Source organism: Cololabis saira, chromosome 7 (assembly GCF_033807715.1).
Source record: "Cololabis saira isolate AMF1-May2022 chromosome 7, fColSai1.1, whole genome shotgun sequence".
NCBI classification, from domain to species: Eukaryota; Metazoa; Chordata; class Actinopteri; order Beloniformes; family Belonidae; genus Cololabis; species Cololabis saira.
Genome location: NC_084593.1, coordinates 26,242,725 through 26,261,818, shown reverse-complemented (window position 1 = coordinate 26,261,818; position 19,094 = coordinate 26,242,725). Strand labels below are relative to the sequence as shown.

The 19,094-nt window shown below is 39.5% G+C and overlaps 2 protein-coding genes across 25 annotated transcripts in view; both read right to left on the bottom strand.

Moving 5' to 3' along the window:
- The window catches only part of LOC133446991 (protocadherin alpha-C2-like), a 204,805-nt gene that overhangs the window by 87,185 nt on the left and 98,526 nt on the right, over positions 1–19,094 (bottom strand). For 2 of the 24 annotated variants that reach the window (XM_061725268.1, XM_061725279.1), the window contains exon 1: positions 7,282–9,747. The exons of 15 other annotated variants lie outside the window; for them this stretch is intronic. In XM_061725268.1, coding sequence (XP_061581252.1) covers positions 7,282–9,660 — 2,379 coding nt within the window. In that variant the 5' untranslated portion in view covers positions 9,661–9,747. 7 more of the 24 variants (XM_061725267.1, XM_061725278.1, XM_061725308.1 and 4 more) reach the window with 6 other exon arrangements.
- On the bottom strand, positions 10,393–12,843 carry LOC133447725 (protocadherin alpha-7-like). Its single transcript, XM_061726453.1, has one exon. It carries the CDS (start codon positions 12,790–12,792, stop codon positions 10,393–10,395), a length of 2,400 nt encoding a protein of 799 aa, XP_061582437.1. The 5' UTR covers positions 12,793–12,843.

The following is a 19,094-nucleotide window of genomic DNA, read 5'->3' as shown; positions in this document are numbered from 1 at the left end:
TCCAAAGAGATTTTTCGCCATTTTCACAGCAAACGTCCGCTCTTTGTCGTGCAACCCGTCTTTGTAACAAAGCACAGAGCGATCATGCGCTGAATCTGGGAGGAGTCCTGTGCAACCAAATATACCATCCAAACGGTGGTCTGTAGAGTCCTCATGTGGACATTTAACAGAAGAACATACTGCATGTACGCACCAAAGTCTGATGTAGAAAATCGTATTTCCCTTGTATTACTTAAAAAGAAGGATTTCATGATTTCAATGAAAAAAAGAGATGAATCTCTCTAAGTATTTATTCAACAGCATTAAAATTCTCAATTTACGCCTGAGCTTGGCTTTCACAAATGTATCAAATAATAATTGAATTAAGAAACAGATCAATTCAATTCAATTAATGTATTAAGGACTGCACAACAAGTCGGCAGAATTTGTAAGATCATGCAATGCTTTAATCATAAGAGTGTACTGTGAAAATAAAGTAGTGTATTTTCTGATAGCAGAAGTCAATGCAGTGGTTTGGCCTTTGGAGGAGAGCTTGAAATTATTTTTATCTGATATTTTATACGTTTTACGGTCTGTTAATAAATGCAAGTTTCAGAACCGATTACCTCAATTTGGACTGGCAAAGTGTAAGAATGAATGAATGTATAAATAATGTCTACTTACTGTCGAGTTCAGAATAGGAAAAAAGGTATAGTGGTTGCCATTTAAAAGAAAGTGAAGAAAAAAAGTAAATAATAATAAAAAATATTATTATTATTATTATTATTATTATTATTATTATTATTATTATTATTATTATTATTATTATTATTATTATCATCACCATTCATTTGCGTAGGTGCTCTTTATTATTTTTATTAAAACCCAAACCAAATAGGCTACTGGATACAAAATATGTAAGAGATCCTTGACAATATATTAAGCAAAATCACCTCTTCCAAGTTTTGCCCCATAAAAAGCATGAAAGGGAATAAATAATTTGCAATCCTCTTACCTTGTCTTTATTTGGTAAAGTCTGAGTTCTGGTAAAAGTATCTCCTCCATTAATACTGATCAGTTCTCCATCTACAGGTGGAAAAGTGGCGGGGAAAACCACCACGTCACTCTTCAGAGTGTCCGAACTAAAGCACACGTCATACTGTTGAGTAGCTTTAGAATAAGACCAGCTCCCATCAGGGTTGGTGGTGATCATTGGTGCGCTGTACTTGCTGAAGGTGCCGTCGGTCCTGTGGCATCTGATTACTATTAAACTGATGAGACTCAGCAGGAAAATCACTGACACCGACACAATGGCGATCAGTAGATACAGGTTCAAATCTGAGAAATTGTCCTCCTTGATAGGTACATGTCTGAACGGAGTCTGGATGTCAGCGGTGCTTTCAACCACCATCACATCAATAGACACAGTAGTTGACAGAGAAGGTTCTCCATTATCAGACACAAGGATCACCACAGGGTGAGTTTTCAGGTCATTGTCACTCATTCTTCTTTTAGTCCTAATTTCCCCGGTGCTGGTTCCGATCTTGAACAAGTTGTTTCCTTTACGTTCAGAAAGATGATAGGAAAGCAGCGCATTGTATCCAGAATCCACGTCCACAGCCCTGACCTTTGCAACAAAGTATCCCGCTTCAACTGTGTAGGGGATTATTTCACTGTAAACTGAACCGTGGTCAGAATATGGCGCAAGAATTGTAGGACTGTTGTCATTTTCATCCAAAATAAAAACGTTCACAGTCACGTTGCTGTTGAGAGGAGGAACACCAGAGTCTATGGCCTGCAGTTTAAACTGGAACGTTTTTAACTCTTCATAGTTAAAGGATTGAAGACTAACTATATCTCCAGTCTCTGAGTTTATATTTACCATTGTAGAAAGTGGTAATGAATTACTGCTAATATGTAAAAGAGAATACGTGACGTGTCCATTTTTCTCAATATCTGCATCTACCGCTGATACTGTTTTCAAAACGTCTCCAATTGGACTATTTTCCTTGATAAAAACATTGACTATGTCTTCTGTGAAATGAGGTTTGTTATCGTTTACATCAGAGACGTGTACATGAATGACGCTGGTGTTGGAGAGAGGCGGGCTGCCCTCATCTGTTGCTGTGATGGTTATATTATATTCAGGGGAAGTCTCTCGGTCAAGAGGTCCGTCCACAACCAATGAATAATATTTCTTATAATTTGATTGCAGTTTAAAAGGCAACTCACTGGATATTTTACAGCTCACCATCCCATTATTTCCGCCGTCTTTATCAAACATGGAAACAAGAGCAATTGCGGTGCCAATGGACGCGTCCTCTTTTACAGAGTTTAACAGCGATGTAATAGATATTTCAGGTGCATTATCATTAACATCTACAACTTCAATTAATAATTTGGCATGTGAGGTGTGAGGAGAGGAACCTCCATCACTGGCTTGTACTTGAATCTCAAAAGCACCATTCTCTTCAAAATCAATGTTCTTTCTATTTGTCACGGTGCCAGTTTTTTCATCAATTTCAAAAATGTCAGTCTGTTTTCCTCGCCCTACTTTACTAAATGAATACAAAACCTGTCCATTTAGATCAGCATCTAAATCTGTAGCATTTAATGTTATTATAGATGTGCCCAACTTAACATTCTCATGCACTCTGGCTTTGTACAGAGTTTGACTGAATACAGGAGCATTGTCATTAATATCCAACACATTTACCACTATGGTCATGGTGCCCGACTTAGCAGGTGTTCCTCCATCAATAGCAGTCAGTGTGAGTTCAATCAACGATTGCTTTTCTCGATCTAAAACCTTCCGAAGCACTAATTCCAGAGTTGCTGTGTCTCCCTTGTGTGTATTGAGGGAGAAATATTCATTTTGACTAAGCTTATATGTATGTACAGTATTTTTACCAACGTCTGCGTCGTCAGCAGGTTCCATAGGAAATCGTGCCCCTACCAATGTGTTCTCACTAATGTTCATTGTCTGTAACGTGGTTGGAAATGAAGGAGAAACATCATTTACATCTACTATTGTAATTTCTATGGGGTGCAATTTAAGTGGATTATTGATGACAGCTTCTAAACTGAGTGAACATTTAGCTTCATCGCCGCAGAGTTCTTCTCGATCTATTCTCTCGTTTACGTAGAGGACACCAGTCTTTAGATTTACCTCGAAATATTTCCTCCTTGATCCAGAAACAATCTGGAACATGCGGGACTCCAAATCATGCACACTGATGCCAAGATCTTTTGCAATATTTCCAACAACGGTCCCCAGATTCACCTCCTCTGCAACGGAGTAGGAGAGCTGTCCCGAAACCGTCTCCCAACAATCCAGCAACAGCAAGACGAAGATTATCCACAAAGATGTCGATCTTCCCAGTAGATTCATACTGACCCTCAACAAGGACGTGTCCTTAGAGGAATTCTCCTCTTCCAACTGATTATTGAAAGACGATATTTAATACATATTTGCACCAAGCAAAAAATAACGTTTTCGCTCCGCAACGCTTTGCCTTCTGAATTTCTTTGTCTATGACTCGAGAAACATCATCATCATCATCTGAATCTGGGAGGAGCCCCGAGCCAACATCAGCAAATGCAACGGTCTACAATGTCCTCATGTGGACACGGGCAAGAACTACATTCAGTAATGAGCTTAACTTTAGAAACACACTCACATTTTCTTTAAATATCCTGTCCGTTTACAACACGCATAAAGCCTCAATCACCATATTCACATAAGCTGTATATTTATATGGTGTTTACAAAAACGTTACCATTATATCAAAAACGTTATCACAACTCTCACCTCGCCCACTCGTTTGTTTATATTTAAGAATATGTTCATATCAAATGTTTAGATTTAATTTGCAGGTAGCTACTTTGCTGAATCATTATTGGACTGCTTTAAAAATAAAGTTACCATTCTGTCCTTTTATTTATATTTTTCAAATTTAATTATATACTTTCGAAATGACAAACAATCAACATCATCCAGACTTAAAACAATGCAAATATTCATGAACCAAATGTAAGAAATTCGTTCAGAAGTGCGGCATATTTACGACAGTTTTATAGAATAATGCTCATGCTACTTTGCAACAATTACTACTTTCATTTAGGAAAACATATAAAGCGTTTCAACAGCAATAAAGTCTTACCTTTTCTTGGCTCGGTAAAGTCTGAGTTCTGGTAAATGTGTCTCCTCCATTAATACTGATCAGTTCTCCATCTACAGGTGGAAACGGGCCAGGAAACACCACCACATCACTCTTCAGTGTGTCCGAACTAAAACACACGTCATACTGCTGAGTAGCTTTAGAATAAGACCAGCTCCCATCAGGGTTGGTGGTGATCATCGGGGGACTGTACCTGCTGAAAGTTCTGTCGGTTTTGTTGCATCTGACAGCTATTAAACTGATGAGACTCAGCAGGAAGATCACTGACACGGACGCAATGGCGATCAGAAGATAGAGGTTAAAATCTGAGAAGTTGTCCTCTTTTATAGGCACATGTCTGAACCGAGTCTGGATTTCAGCGGTGTTTTCAACCACCATGACATCAATAGACACAGTAGTTGACAGAGAAGGGTCTCCATTATCAGAAACCAAAACCACCAAAGGGTGAGTTTTCAGGTCATTGTCACTCATTCTTCTTTTAGTCCTGATTTCTCCGGTGCTGGTTCCGATCCTGAATAAGTTATCTCCTTTAGGCTCAGAGAGATGATAAGAAAGAAGAGCATTGTATCCAGAGTCTGCGTCCACAGCCCTGATCTTTGCAACAAAGTATCCTGCTTCAACAGTGTAGGGGATGGTCTCACTATTAACAGATCCATGCTCCGAATTTTGAGCCAGAATCGTGGGATTGTTGTCATTTTCATCCAGAATAAAAACGTTCACAGTCACGTTGCTGTTGAGAGGAGGAACACCAGAATCTGTCGCCTGAACTTTAAACTGGAACGTTTTTAACTCTTCATAATTAAAAGATTGAAGACTAACTATATCTCCAGTCTCTGAGTTAATATTTATCATTGCAGAAAGTGGTAATGAATGACTGCTAATATGTAAAAGAGAATACGTGACGTATCCATTTTTCTCAATATCTGCATCTACCGCTGATACTGTTTTTAAAACGTCTCCTATTGGACTGTTTTCCTTGATAAAAACATTGATTTTGTCTTCTGTGAAATGAGGTTTGTTATCGTTTACATCAGATACGTGTACATGAATGACGCTGGTGTTGGAGAGAGGCGGGCTGCCCTCATCTGTTGCTGTGATGGTTATATTATATTCAGGGGAAGTCTCTCGGTCAAGAGTTCCGTCCAGAATTAATGAGTAATAATTTTTATAATTTAAATCCAGTTTAAAAGGCAACTCACTGGATATTTTACAGCTCACCATCCCATTTTTTCCGCCGTCTTTATCAAACACGGAAACAAGAGCAATTGCGGTGCCAATGGACGCGTCCTCTTTTACAGAGTTTAACAGCGATGTTACTGATATCTCAGGTGCATTGTCATTAACGTCTACAACTTCAATTAATAATTTGGCATGCGAGGTGAGAGGAGGGGAACCTCCATCCTTAGCTTCCACTTGAATCTCGAAAGCACCATTCGCTTCATAATCAATGTTCTTTTTATTTATCACGGTGCCAGTTTTTTCATCAATTTCAAAAATGTCAGTCTGTTTTCCTCGCCCTACTTTACTGAATGAATAAAACACCTGTCCATTTAAACTAGCATCTACATCTGTAGCATTTAATGTTATTATAGATGTACCCAATTTAACATTCTCATGCACTCTGGCTTTGTACAGAGTTTGACTGAATACAGGAGCATTGTCATTATTGTCCAACACATTTACCACTATGGTCATGGTGCCCGACTTAGCAGGTGTTCCTCCATCAATAGCAGTCAGTGTGAGTTCAATCAACGATTGCTTTTCTCGATCTAAAACCTTCCGAAGCACTAATTCGAGAGTTGCTGCATCTCCTTTATGTGTATTGAGGGAGAAATATTCATTTTGACTAAGCTTATATGTATGTACAGTATTTTTACCAACGTCTGCGTCTTCAGCAGGATCCATAGGAAACCGTGCCCCTACCGCTGTGGTCTCACTAAGGTCTATCGACCGTAACGCGCTTGGAAATGACGGAGAAACATCATTTACATCTAATATTGTAATTTCAATGCGGTGCAGTTTCAGTGGATTATTGATGACAGCTTCTAAACTAAGTGAACATTTAGCTTCATCGCCGCAGAGTTCTTCTCGATCTATTCTCTCGTTTACGTAGAGGACACCAGTCTTTAGATTTACCTCGAAATATTTCCTCCTTGATCCAGAAACAATCTGGAACATGCGGGACTCCAAATCCTGCACACTGATGCCAAGATCTTTTGCAATATTTCCAACAACGGTCCCCAGATTCACCTCCTCTGCAACGGAGTAGGAGAGCTGTCCCGAAACCGTTTCCCAACAACAATCCAGCAACAGAAAGACGAAGATTATCCACAAAGATCTCGATCTTCCCGGTAGATTCATCCTGACCCTCAACAAGGACGTGTCCTTAGAGAAATTCGTCTCTTCAAACTGATTATTGAAAGACGATATTTAATACATATTTGCTTCAAGAAAAAAAAATTACGTTTTCGCTCCGCAATGCTTTGCCTTCTGAATTTCTTTGTCTATGACTCGAGAAACATCATCATCATCATCTGAATCTGGGAGGAGCCCCGAGCCAACACCAGCAAATGCAACGGTCTACAATGTCCTCATGTGGACACGGGAAAGAACTACATTTAGTAATGAGCTTAACTTTAGAAACACACTTACATTTTCTTTAAATATCCTGTCCGTTTACAACACGCATAAAGCCTCAAACACCATATTCACATAAGCTGTATATTTATATGGTGTTTACAAAAACGTTACCTTGACAAAAACTCTCACCTCGCCCACTCGTTTGTTTATACTTAAGAATATGTTCTTATACAATGTTTAGATTTCATTTGCAGGTAGCTACTTTGCTGAATCATTATTGGACTGCTTTAAAAATAAAGTCACCATTCTGTCCTTTTATTTATATTTTTTAAATTTAATTATATACTTTCGAAGTGACACACAATCAACATCATCCAGACTTAAAACAATGCAAATATTCATGAACCAAATTTAAGAAATTCGTTCAGAAGTGCGGCATATTTACCACAGGTTTAAAGAATAATGCTCATGCTACTTTGCAACAATTGCTACTTTCATTTAGGAAAACATATAAAGCGGTTCAACAGCAATAAAGTCTTACCTTTTCTTGGCTCGGTAAAGTCTGAGTTCTGGTAAAAGTGTCTCCTCCATTAATACTGATCAGTTCTCCATCTACAGGTGGAAACGGGCCAGGAAACACCACCACATCACTCTTCAGTGTGTCCGAACTAAAACACACGTCATACTGCTGAGTAGCTTTAGAATAAGACCAGCTCCCATCAGGGTTGGTGGTGATCATCGGGGGACTGTACCTGCTGAAAGTTCTGTCAGTTTTGTGGCATCTGACAGCTATTAAACTGATGAGACTCAACAGGAAGATTACTGACACCGACACAATTGCAATCAGCAGATACAGGTTCAAATCTGAGAAGTTGTCCTCTTTTATAGGCACATGTCTGAACCGAGTCTGGATTTCAGCGGTGCTTTCAACCACCATGACATCAATAGACACAGTAGTTGACAGAGAAGGGTCTCCATTATCAGAAACCAAAACCACCAAAGGGTGAGTTTTCAGGTCATTGTCACTCATTCTTCTTTTAGTCCTGATTTCTCCGGTGCTGGTTCCGATCCTGAATAGGTTATCTCCTTTAGGCTCAGAGAGATGGTAGGAAAGAAGAGCATTGTATCCAGAGTCCGCGTCCACAGCCCTGATCTTTGCAACAAAGTATCCTGCTTCAACAGTGTAGCGGATGGTCTCACTATTGACAGATCCATGCTCCGAATTTTGAGCCAGAATCGTGGGATTGTTGTCATTTTCATCCAGAATAAAAACGTTCACAGTCACGTTGCTGTTGAGAGGAGGAACACCAGAATCTGTCGCCTGAACTTTAAACTGGAACGTTTTTAACTCTTCATAATTAAAAGATTGAAGACTAACTATATCTCCAGTCTCTGAGTTAATATTTATCATTGCAGAAAGTGGTAATGAATTACTGCTAATATGTAAAAGAGAATACGTGACGTGTCCATTTTTCTCAATATCTGCATCTACCGCTGATACTGTTTTTAAAACGTCTCCTATTGGACTGTTTTCCTTGATAAAAACATTGATTTTGTCTTCTGTGAAATGAGGTTTGTTATCGTTTACATCAGATACGTGTACATGAATGACGCTGGTGTTGGAGAGAGGCGGGCTGCCCTCATCTGTTGCTGTGATGGTTATATTATATTCAGGAGAAGTCTCTCGGTCAAGAGGGCCGTCCAGAATTAATGAATAATAATTTTTATAATTTAAATCCAGTTTAAAAGGCATATCACTGGATATTTTACAGCTCACCATCCCATTTTTTCCGCCGTCTTTATCAAACACGGAAACAAGAGCAATTGCGGTGCCAATGGACGCGTCTTCTTTTACAGAGTTTAACAGCGATGTAACAGATATTTCAGGTGCATTGTCATTAACATCTAAGACTTCAATTAATAATTTGGCATGTGAGGTGAGAGGAGAGGAAGCTCCATCATTAGCTTCCACTTGAATCTCGAAAGCACTATTCACTTCAAAATCAATGTTCTTTTTATTTGTCACGGTGCCAGTTTTTTCATCAATTTCAAAAATGTCAGTCTGTTTTCCTCGCCCTACTTTACTGAATGAATAAAACACCTTTCCATTTAAACCAGCATCTAAATCTGTAGCATTTAATGTTATTATAGATGTACCCAACTTAACATTCTCGTGCACTCTGGCTTTGTACAGAGTTTGACTGAAAACAGGAGCATTGTCATTAATATCCAACACATTTACCACGATGGACATGGTGCCCGACTTAGCAGGTGTTCCTCCATCAATAGCAGTCAGTGTGAGTTCAATCAACGATTGCTTTTCTCGATCTAAAACCTTCCGAAGCACTAGTTCGAGAGTTGCTGTATCTCCTTTATGTGTATTGAGGGAGAAATATTCATTTTGACTAAGCTTATAAGTATGTACAGTATTTTTACCAACGTCTGCGTCGTCAGCAGGATCCATAGGAAATCGTACCCCGACCGCTGTGGTCTCACTAATGTTCATCGACCGTAACGTGCTTGGAAATGACGGAGAAACATCATTTACATCTAATATTGTAATTTCAATGCGGTGCAGTTTCAGTGGATTATTGATGACAGCTTCTAAACTAAGTGAACATTTAGCTTCATCGCCGCAGAGCTCTTCTCGATCTATTCTCTCGTTTACGTAGAGGACACCAGTCTTTAGATTTACCTCGAAATATTTCCTCCTTGATCCAGAAACAATCTGGAACATGCGGGACTCCAAATCCTGCACACTGATGCTCAGATCTTTTGCAATATTTCCAACAACGGTCCCCAGATTAACCTCCTCTGCAACGGAGTAGGAGAGCTGTCCCGAAACCGTTTCCCAACAACAATCCAGCAAGAGAAAGACGAAGATTATCCACAAAGATGTCGATCTTCCCGGTAGATTCATTCTGACCCTCAACAAGGACGTGTCCTTAGAGGAATTCGTCTCTTCCAACTGATTATTGAAAGACGATATTTAATACATATTTGCTTCAAGAAAAAAAAATTACGTTTTCGCTCCGCAATGCTTTGCCTTCTGAATTTCTTTGTCTATGACTCGAGAAACATCATCATCATCTGAATCTGGGAGGAGCCCCGAGCCAACACCAGCAAATGCAACGGTCTACAATGTCCTCATGTGGACAAGGGAAAGAACTACATTCAGTAATGAGCTTAACTTTAGAAACACACTTACATTTTCTTTAAATATCCTGTCCGTTTACAACACGCATAAAGCCTCAAACACCATATTAACATAAGCTGTATATTTATATGGTGTTTACAAAGACGCCACCTTGACAAAAACTCTCACCTCGCCCACTCGTTTGTTTATACTTAAGAATATGTTCTTATAAAATGTTTAGATTTCGTTTGCAGGTAGCTACTTTGCTGATTCATTATTGGAGGGTTTTAAAAAAGAAAGTTTATCCTTTTATTCATACATTTTTCTAATCTAATTATATACTTTCGAAATGACACACAGTCAAAATCATCCAGACTTAAAACAATGCAAATATTCATGAACCAAATTTAAGAAATTCGTTCAGAAGTGCGGCATATTTACCTCAGGTTTATAGAATAATGCTCATGCTACTTTGCAACAATTGCTACTTTCATTAAGGAAAACATATAAAGCGGTTCAACAGCAATAAAGTCTTACCTTTTCTTGGCTCGGTAAGGTCTGAGTTCTGGTAAATGTGTCTCCTCCATTAATACTGATCAGTTCTCCATCTACAGGTGGAAACGGGCCAGGAAACACCACCACATCACTCTTCAGTGTGTCCGAACTAAAACACACGTCATACTGCTGAGTAGCTTTAGAATAAGACCAGCTCCCATCAGGGTTGGTGGTGATCATCGGGGGACTGTACCTGCTGAATCCACTGTCGGTTTTGTGACATCTGACAGCTATTAAACTAATGAGACTCAGCAGGAAGATCACTGACACCGACACAATGGCGATCAGCAGATACAGGTTCAAATCTGAGAAGTTGTCCTCTTTTATAGGCACATGTCTGAACCGAGTCTGGATTTCAGCGGTGTTTTCAACCACCATGACATCAATAGACACAGTAGTTGACAGAGAAGGGTCTCCATTATCAGAAACCAAAACCACCAAAGGGTGTGTTTTCAGGTCATTGTCACTCATTCTTCTTTTAGTCCTGATTTCTCCGGTGCTGGTTCCGATCCTGAATAGATTATCTCCTTTAGGCTCAGAGAGATGGTAGGAAAGAAGAGCATTGTATCCAGAGTCCGCGTCCACAGCCCTGATCTTTGCAACAAAGTATCCTGCTTCAACAGTGTAGGGGATGGTCTCACTATTAACAGATCCATGCTCCGAATTTTGAGCCAGAATCGTGGGATTGTTGTCATTTTCATCCAGAATAAAAACGTTCACAGTCACGTTGCTCTTGAGAGGAGGAACACCAGAATCTGTGGCCTGAACTTTAAACTGGAACGTTTTTAACTCTTCATAATTAAAAGATTGAAGACTAACTATATCTCCAGTCTCTGAGTTGATATTTACCATTGCAGAAAGTGGTAATGAATTACTGCTAATGTGTAAAAGAGAATACGTGACGTGTCCATTTTTCTCAATATCTGCATCTACCGCTGATACTGTTTTCAAAACTTCTCCTATTGGACTGTTTTCCTTGATAAAAACATTGACTGTTTCTTCTGTGAAATGAGGTTTGTTATCGTTTACATCAGATACGTGTACATGAATGACGCTGGTGTTGGAGAGAGGCGGGCTGCCCTCATCTGTAGCTGTGATGGTTATATTATATTCAGGTGAAGTCTCTCGGTCAAGAGGGCCGTCCAGAATTAATGAATAATAATTTTTATAATTTAAATCCAGTTTAAAAGGCATATCACTGGAAACTTTACAGCTCACCATCCCATTCTTACCGCTATCTCTATCGAACACCGAAACAAGAGCTATTGCGGTGCCCATGGACGCGTCCTCTTTTACAGAGTTTAACAGCGATGTAACAGATATTTCAGGTTCATTGTCATTAACATCTACAACTTCAATTAATAATTTGGCATGAGAGGTGAGAGGGGGGTAAGCTCCATCATTAGCTTCCACTTGAATCTCGAAAGCACCATTCTCTTCAAAATCAATGTTATTTTTATTTGTCACGGTGCCAGTTTTTTCATCAATATCAAATATGTCTGTCAGTTTTCCTCGCCCTACTTTACTGAATGAATAAAACACCTGTCCATTTAGATCAGCATCTAAATCTGTAGCATTTAATTGTATTATAGATGTGCCCAACTTAACATTCTCATGCACTTTGGCTTTGTACAGAGTTTGACTGAATACAGGAGCATTGTCATTAATATCCAACACATTTACCACGATGGACATGGTGCCCGACTTAGCAGGTGTTCCTCCATCAATAGCAGTCAGTGTGAGTTCAATCAGCGATTGCTTTTCTCGATCTAAAACCTTCCGAAGCACTAGTTCGAGAGTTGCTGTGTCTCCTTTATGTGTATTGAGGGAGAAATATTCATTTTGACTAAGCTTATATGTATGTACAGTATTTTTACCAACGTCTGCGTCGTCAGCAGGATCCATAGGAAATCGTACCCCTACCGCTGTGTTTTCACTAAGGTCTATCGACCGTAACGTGCTTGGAAATGACGGAGAAACATCATTTACATCTAATATTGTAATTTCAATGCGGTGCAGTTTCAGTGGATTATTGATGACAGCTTCTAAACTAAGTGAACATTTAGCTTCATCGCCGCAGAGTTCTTCTCGATCTATTCTCTCGTTTACGTAGAGGACACCAGTCTTTAGATTTACCTCGAAATATTTCCTCCTTGATCCAGAAACAATCTGGAACATGCGGGACTCCAAATCCTGCACACTGATGCCAAGATCTTTTGCAATATTTCCAACAACGGTCCCCAGATTCACCTCCTCTGCAACGGAGTAGGAGAGCTGTCCCGAAACCGTTTCCCAACAACAATCCAGCAACAGAAAGACGAAGATTATCCACAAAGATGTCGATCTTCCCGGTAGATTCATCCTGACCCTCAACAAGGACGTGTCCTTAGAGGAATTCGGCTCTTCCAACTGATTATTGAAATACGATATTTAATACATATTTGCATCAAGAAAAAAAATAACGTTTTCCCTCCGCGATGCTTTGCCTTCTGAATTTCTTTGTCTATGACTCGAGAAACATCATCATCATCTGAATCTGGGAGGAGCCCCGAGCCAACACCAGCAAATGCAACGGTCTACAATGTCCTCATGTGGACACGGGCAAGAACTACATTCAGTAATGAGCTTAACTTTAGAAACACACTCACATATTATTTAAATATCCTGTCCGTTTACAACACGCATAAAGCCTCAAACACCATATTCACATAAGCTGGATATTTATATGGTGTTTACAAAAACGTTACCGTGACAAAAACTCTCACATCGCTCACTCGTTTGTTTATATTTAAGAATATGTTCATATCAAATGTTTAGATTTCATTTTCAGGTAGCTACTTTGCTGAATCATTATTGGACTGCTTTAAAAATAAAGTCACCATTCTGTCCTTTTATTTATATTTTTTAAATTTAATTATATACTTTCGAAGTGACACACAATCAACATCATCCAGACTTAAAACAATGCAAATATTCATGAACCAAATTTAAGAAATTCGTTCAGAAGTGCGGCATATTTACCACAGGTTTATAGAATAATGCTCATGCTACTTTGCAACAATTGCTACTTTCATTTAGGAAAACATATAAAGCGGTTCAACAGCAATAAAGTCTTACCTTTTCTTTGCTCGGTAAAGTCTGAGTTCTGGTAAAAGTGTCTCCTCCATTAATACTGATCAGTTCTCCATCTACAGGTGGAAACGGGCCAGGAAACACCACCACATCACTCTTCAGTGTGTCCGAACTAAAACACACGTCATACTGCTGAGTAGCTTTAGAATAAGACCAGCTCCCATCAGGGTTGGTGGTGATCATCGGGGGACTGTACCTGCTGAATGTTCTTTCGGTTTTGTGGCATCTGACAGCTATTAAACTAATGAGACTCAGCAGGAAGATCACTGACACCGACACAATTGCGATCAGCAGATACAGGTTCAAATCAGAGAAGTTGTCCTCTTTTATAGCCACATGTCTGAACCGAGTCTGGATGTCATCAGTGTTTTCAACCACCATGACATCAATAGACACAGTAGTTGACAGAGAAGGGTCTCCATTATCTGAAACCAAAACCACCAAAGGGTGAGTTTTCAGGTCATTGTCACTCATTCTTCTTTTAGTCCTGATTTCTCCGGTGCTGGTTCCGATCCTGAATAGGTTATCTCCTTTAGGCTCAGATAGATGATAAGAAAGAAGAGCATTGTATCCAGAGTCCGCGTCCACAGCCCTAATCTTTGCAACAAAGTATCCTGCTTCAACAGTGTAGGGGATGGTCTCACTATTAACAGATCCATGCTCCGAATTTTGAGCCAGAATCGTGGGATTGTTGTCATTTTCATCCAGAATAAAAACGTTCACAGTCACATTGCTACTAAGCGGAGGAACACCAGAATCTGTGGCCTGAACTTTAAACTGGAACGTTTTTAACTCTTCATAATTAAAAGATTGAAGACTAACTATATCTCCAGTCTCTGAGTTGATATTTACCATTGCAGAAAGTGGTAATGAATTACTGCTAATATGTAAAAGAGAATACGTGACGTGTCCATTTTTCTCAATATCTGCATCTACCGCTGATACTGTTTTCAAAACTTCTCCTATCGGATTGTTTTCCTTGATAAAGACATTGATTGTATCTTCTGTGAAATTAGGTTTGTTATCATTTACATCAGATACGTGTACATGAATGACGCTGGTGTTGGAGAGAGGCGGGCTGCCCTCATCTGTTGCTGTGATGGTTATATTATATTCAGGTGAAGCCTCTCGGTCAAGAGGTCCGTCCAGAATTAATGAGTAATAATTTTTATAATTTAAATCCAGTTTAAAAGGCAACTCACTGGATATTTTACAGCTCACCATCCCATTTTTTCCGCCGTCTTTATCAAACACGGAAACAAGAGCAATTGCGGTGCCAATGGACGCGTCCTCTTTTACAGAGTTTAACAGCGATGTTACTGATATCTCAGGTGCATTATCATTACTATCTACAACTTCAATTAATAATTTGGCATGTGATGTGTGGGGAGAGGAACCTCCATCATTAGCTTCCACTTGAATCTCGAAAGCACTATTCACTTCAAAATCAATGTTCTTTTTATTTGTCACGGTGCCAGTTTTTTCATCAATTTCAAAAATGTCAGTCTGTTTTCCTCGCCCTACTTTACTGAATGAATAAAACACCTGTCCATTTAAACCAGCATCTAAATCTGTAGCATTTAATGTTATTATAGATGTTCCCAGCTTAACATTCTCATGCACTCTGGCTTTGTACAGAGTTTGACTGAATACAGGAGCATTGTCATTAATATCCAACACATTTACCACTATGGTCATGGTGCCCGACTTAGCAGGTGTTCCTCCATCAATAGCAGTCAGTGTGAGTTCAATCAACGATTGCTTTTCTCGATCTAAAACCTTCCGAAGCACTAATTCGAGAGTTGCTGTGTCTCCTTTATGTGTATTGAGGGAGAAATATTCATTTTGACTAAGCTTATAAGTATGTACAGTATTTTTACCAACGTCTGCGTCTTCAGCAGGATCCATAGGAAATCGTGCCCCTACCAATGTGTTCTCACTAATGTTCATCGACCGTAACGTGCTTGGAAATGAAGGAGAAACATCATTTACATCTAATATTGTAATTTCAATGCGATGCAGTTTCAGTGGATTATTGATGACAGCTTCTAAAGTAAGTGAACATTTAGCTTCATCGCCGCAGAGTTCTTCTCGATCTATTCTCTCGTTTACGTAGAGGACACCAGTCTTTAGATTTACCTCGAAATATTTCCTCCTTGATCCAGAAACAATCTGGAACATGCGGGACTCAAAATCCTGCACACTGATGCCAAGATCTTTTGCAATATGTCCAACAACGGTCCCCAGATTCACCTCCTCTGCAACGGAGTAGGAGAGCTGTCCCGAAACCGTTTCCCAACAACAATCCAGCAACAGAAAGACGAAGATTATCCACAAAGATGTCGATCTTCCCAGTATATTCATCCTGACCCTCAACAAGGACGTGTCCTTAGAGGAATTAGGCTCTTCCAACTGATTATTGAAAGACAATATTTAATACATATTTGCTTCAAGAAAAAAAATAACGTTTTCGCTCCGCAACGCTTTGCCTTCTGAATTTCTTTGTCTATGACTCGAGAAACATCATCATCATCTGAATCTGGGAGGAGCCCCGAGCCAACACCAGCAAATGCAACGGTCTACAATGTCCTCGTGTGGACACGGGGAAGAACTACATTCAGTAATGAGCTTAACTTTAGAAACACACTCACATATTCTTTAAATATCCTCTCCGTTTACAACACGCATGAAGCCCCAAACACCATATTCACATAAGCTGTATATTTATATGGTGTTTACAAAAACGTTACCGTGACAAAAACTCTCACCTCGCCCACTCGTTTGTTTATATTTAAGAATATGTTCATATAAAATGTTTAGATTTCATTTGCAGGTAGCTTTGCTGATTAATTATTGAAGGGCTTAAAAAAGAAATTGTATCCTTTTATTTATACATTTTTCTAATCTAATTTTATACTTTCGAAATGACACACAATCAAAATCATCCAGACTTAAAACAATGCAAATATTCATGAACCAAATTTAAGAAATTCGTTCAGAAGTGCGGCATATTTACCACAGGTTTATAGAATAATGCTCATGCTACTTTGCAACTATTACTACTTTCATTTAGGAACACATATAAAGCGGTTCAACAGCAATAAAGTCTTACCTTTTCTTTGCTTGGTAAAGTCTGAGTTCTGGAAAAGGTGTCACCTCCATTAATACTGATCAGTTCTCCATCTACAGGTGGAAAAGTGGCGGGGAAAACCACTACGTCACTCTTCAGAGTATCCGAGCTAAAACACACGTCATACTGCTGAGTAGCTTTAGAGTAAGACCAGCTCCCATCAGGGTTGGTGGTGATCATCGGGGCGCTGTACCTGCTGAAACTTCCGTCTGTCCTTCGGCATCTGGCAGCTATTAAGCTGATGAGACTCAACAGGAAAATCACTGAGACCGACGCAATTGCGACCAGCAGATACAGGTTAAAATCTGAGAAGTTGTCCTCCTTAGTAGGTACATGTCTGAACGGAGTCTGGATGTCAGCTGTGTTTTCAACCACCATGACATCAATAGACACAGTAGTTGACAGAGAAGGATCTCCATTATCAGAAACCAAAACCACCAAAGGGTGAGTTTTCAGGTCATTGTCACTCATTCTCCTCTTGGTCCTGATTTCTCCGGTGCTGGTTCCGATCCTGAACAAGTTGTTTCCTTTTGGCTCAGACAGATGATAAGAAAGCAGCGCATTATATCCATCGTCTGCATCCACGGCCCTGATCTTGGCTACAAAGTATCCTGTTTCAGCAGAATAGGGGATGGTCTCACTGTAAGCGGATCCGTGATCAGAATAAGGCGCAAGAATTGCGGGATGGTTGTCATTTTCATCAAGAATAAAAACGTTGACAGTCACGCTGCTGTTAAGAGGAGGAACACCAGAGTCTGTGGCCTGAACTTTAAACTGGAACGTTTTCAACTCCTCAAAGTTAAAAGATTGTAGACTGACTATATCTCCAGTCTCTGAGTTGATGTTTACCATCGAAGGTGAATGAAATTGGTTATTATTACTCTGTAAAAATGAATAACTTATCTGACAATTTTCATCAATGTCTGCATCAACTGCAAAAACTGTTTTAATAACTGCTCCTACTGGATTGTTCTCTCTCACATAGACATTAAGTATCGGTTCCGAGAAGCGTGGCGGGTTGTCATTGACATCGGAAATTTTAATATTAACTATTGCTGTGCTGGAGAGAGTTGGGATCCCTTCGTCATTTGCTACTATAGTAACATTGTACTCAGCGCCTGTCTCTCTGTCCAGTGGACCACAAACAACTAAAGCGTAATAATTTTTAAAATTGGTTATCAGTTTAAATGGGGGCCCGCCTCCAGTAATGGCTCTGACCGCCCCATTTTTCCCTCCATCTTTGTCCAACACAGAAACAAGGGCAACAACTGTTCCTATTTGGACGTCTTCTTTTACTGTTTGATACACTGACGTCACGGTAATTTGAGGAGCGTTGTCATTTACATCTACTACCTCTAACAGCACTTTACAGTGAGCAGACATCGGCGGCTGGCCTTTGTCACTAGCCTGAGCATGAATCTCGAAGGCTTGGTTTTTTTCATAGTCGATCTTACCTTTGACTGAAATGATGCCTGTTTTAGAGTCAATTTGAAATAGATCTAAAACGTGATCCTGACCTCTCTTTCTCAACGAGTATTCTATTTCACTGTTTAAACCCTCATCTGCATCTGTTGCATTCAGAGTGATAAAAGTAGACCCCGGGGGCAGGTTTTCGGAAATCTGAAATTTGTATAAAGACCTACTGAAAACAGGATGGTTATCATTAATATCCAAAACGGTGATGATGATTTGTGAGGTCCCTGATCTTGATGGATTTCCTCCATCTACTGCAGTTAATGTGAGTTTTATCACAGAGTCTTTCTCCCGGTCCAACGACTTCTGCAGTACCAATTCGGCTGATACACTGTCTCCTCCTTTGTGTATTTCTAATGAAAAATAATCGTTGTTACTTAGCTTGTATGTATTCACTCCGTTTTTTCCGACATCCAAATCTGATGCTTCTATCAGTCCGAATTTTACTCCTGGTAAAGTATTTTCAGGGACATCTATCGACTCTAGTTGTTCAGAGAAAGTAGGCGCGTTGTCATTTATATCTTTTATTGTTATTTCTAAACGATAAAGCTTGAGAGGGTTGTTTATTGCAGCCTCTATACTTACAGTACACGTTGTAGCTTTTGCACAGAGCTCTTCTCGGTCTATTCTTTCATTGACATAGAGAACACCCGTCTTCATATTTACATCGAAATATTTCCTTTTTAATCCACCCACAATCTTGAACATGCGAGACTCCAAATCCTGGGCATTGATATTAAGATCCTTTGCGATATTTCCAACAGAAGTCCCCGGGTTTACCTCCTCTGAGATGGAATAAGAAAGCTGTCCAGACGCCTTTTCCCAGCCGTAACTGAGAAGCACGGCCACAAAACAAGCACGAAAATGACTAATCTGTCTTGTAGAATACATAATTAAATCCAAACCAGATACTCATACATTCAAATAT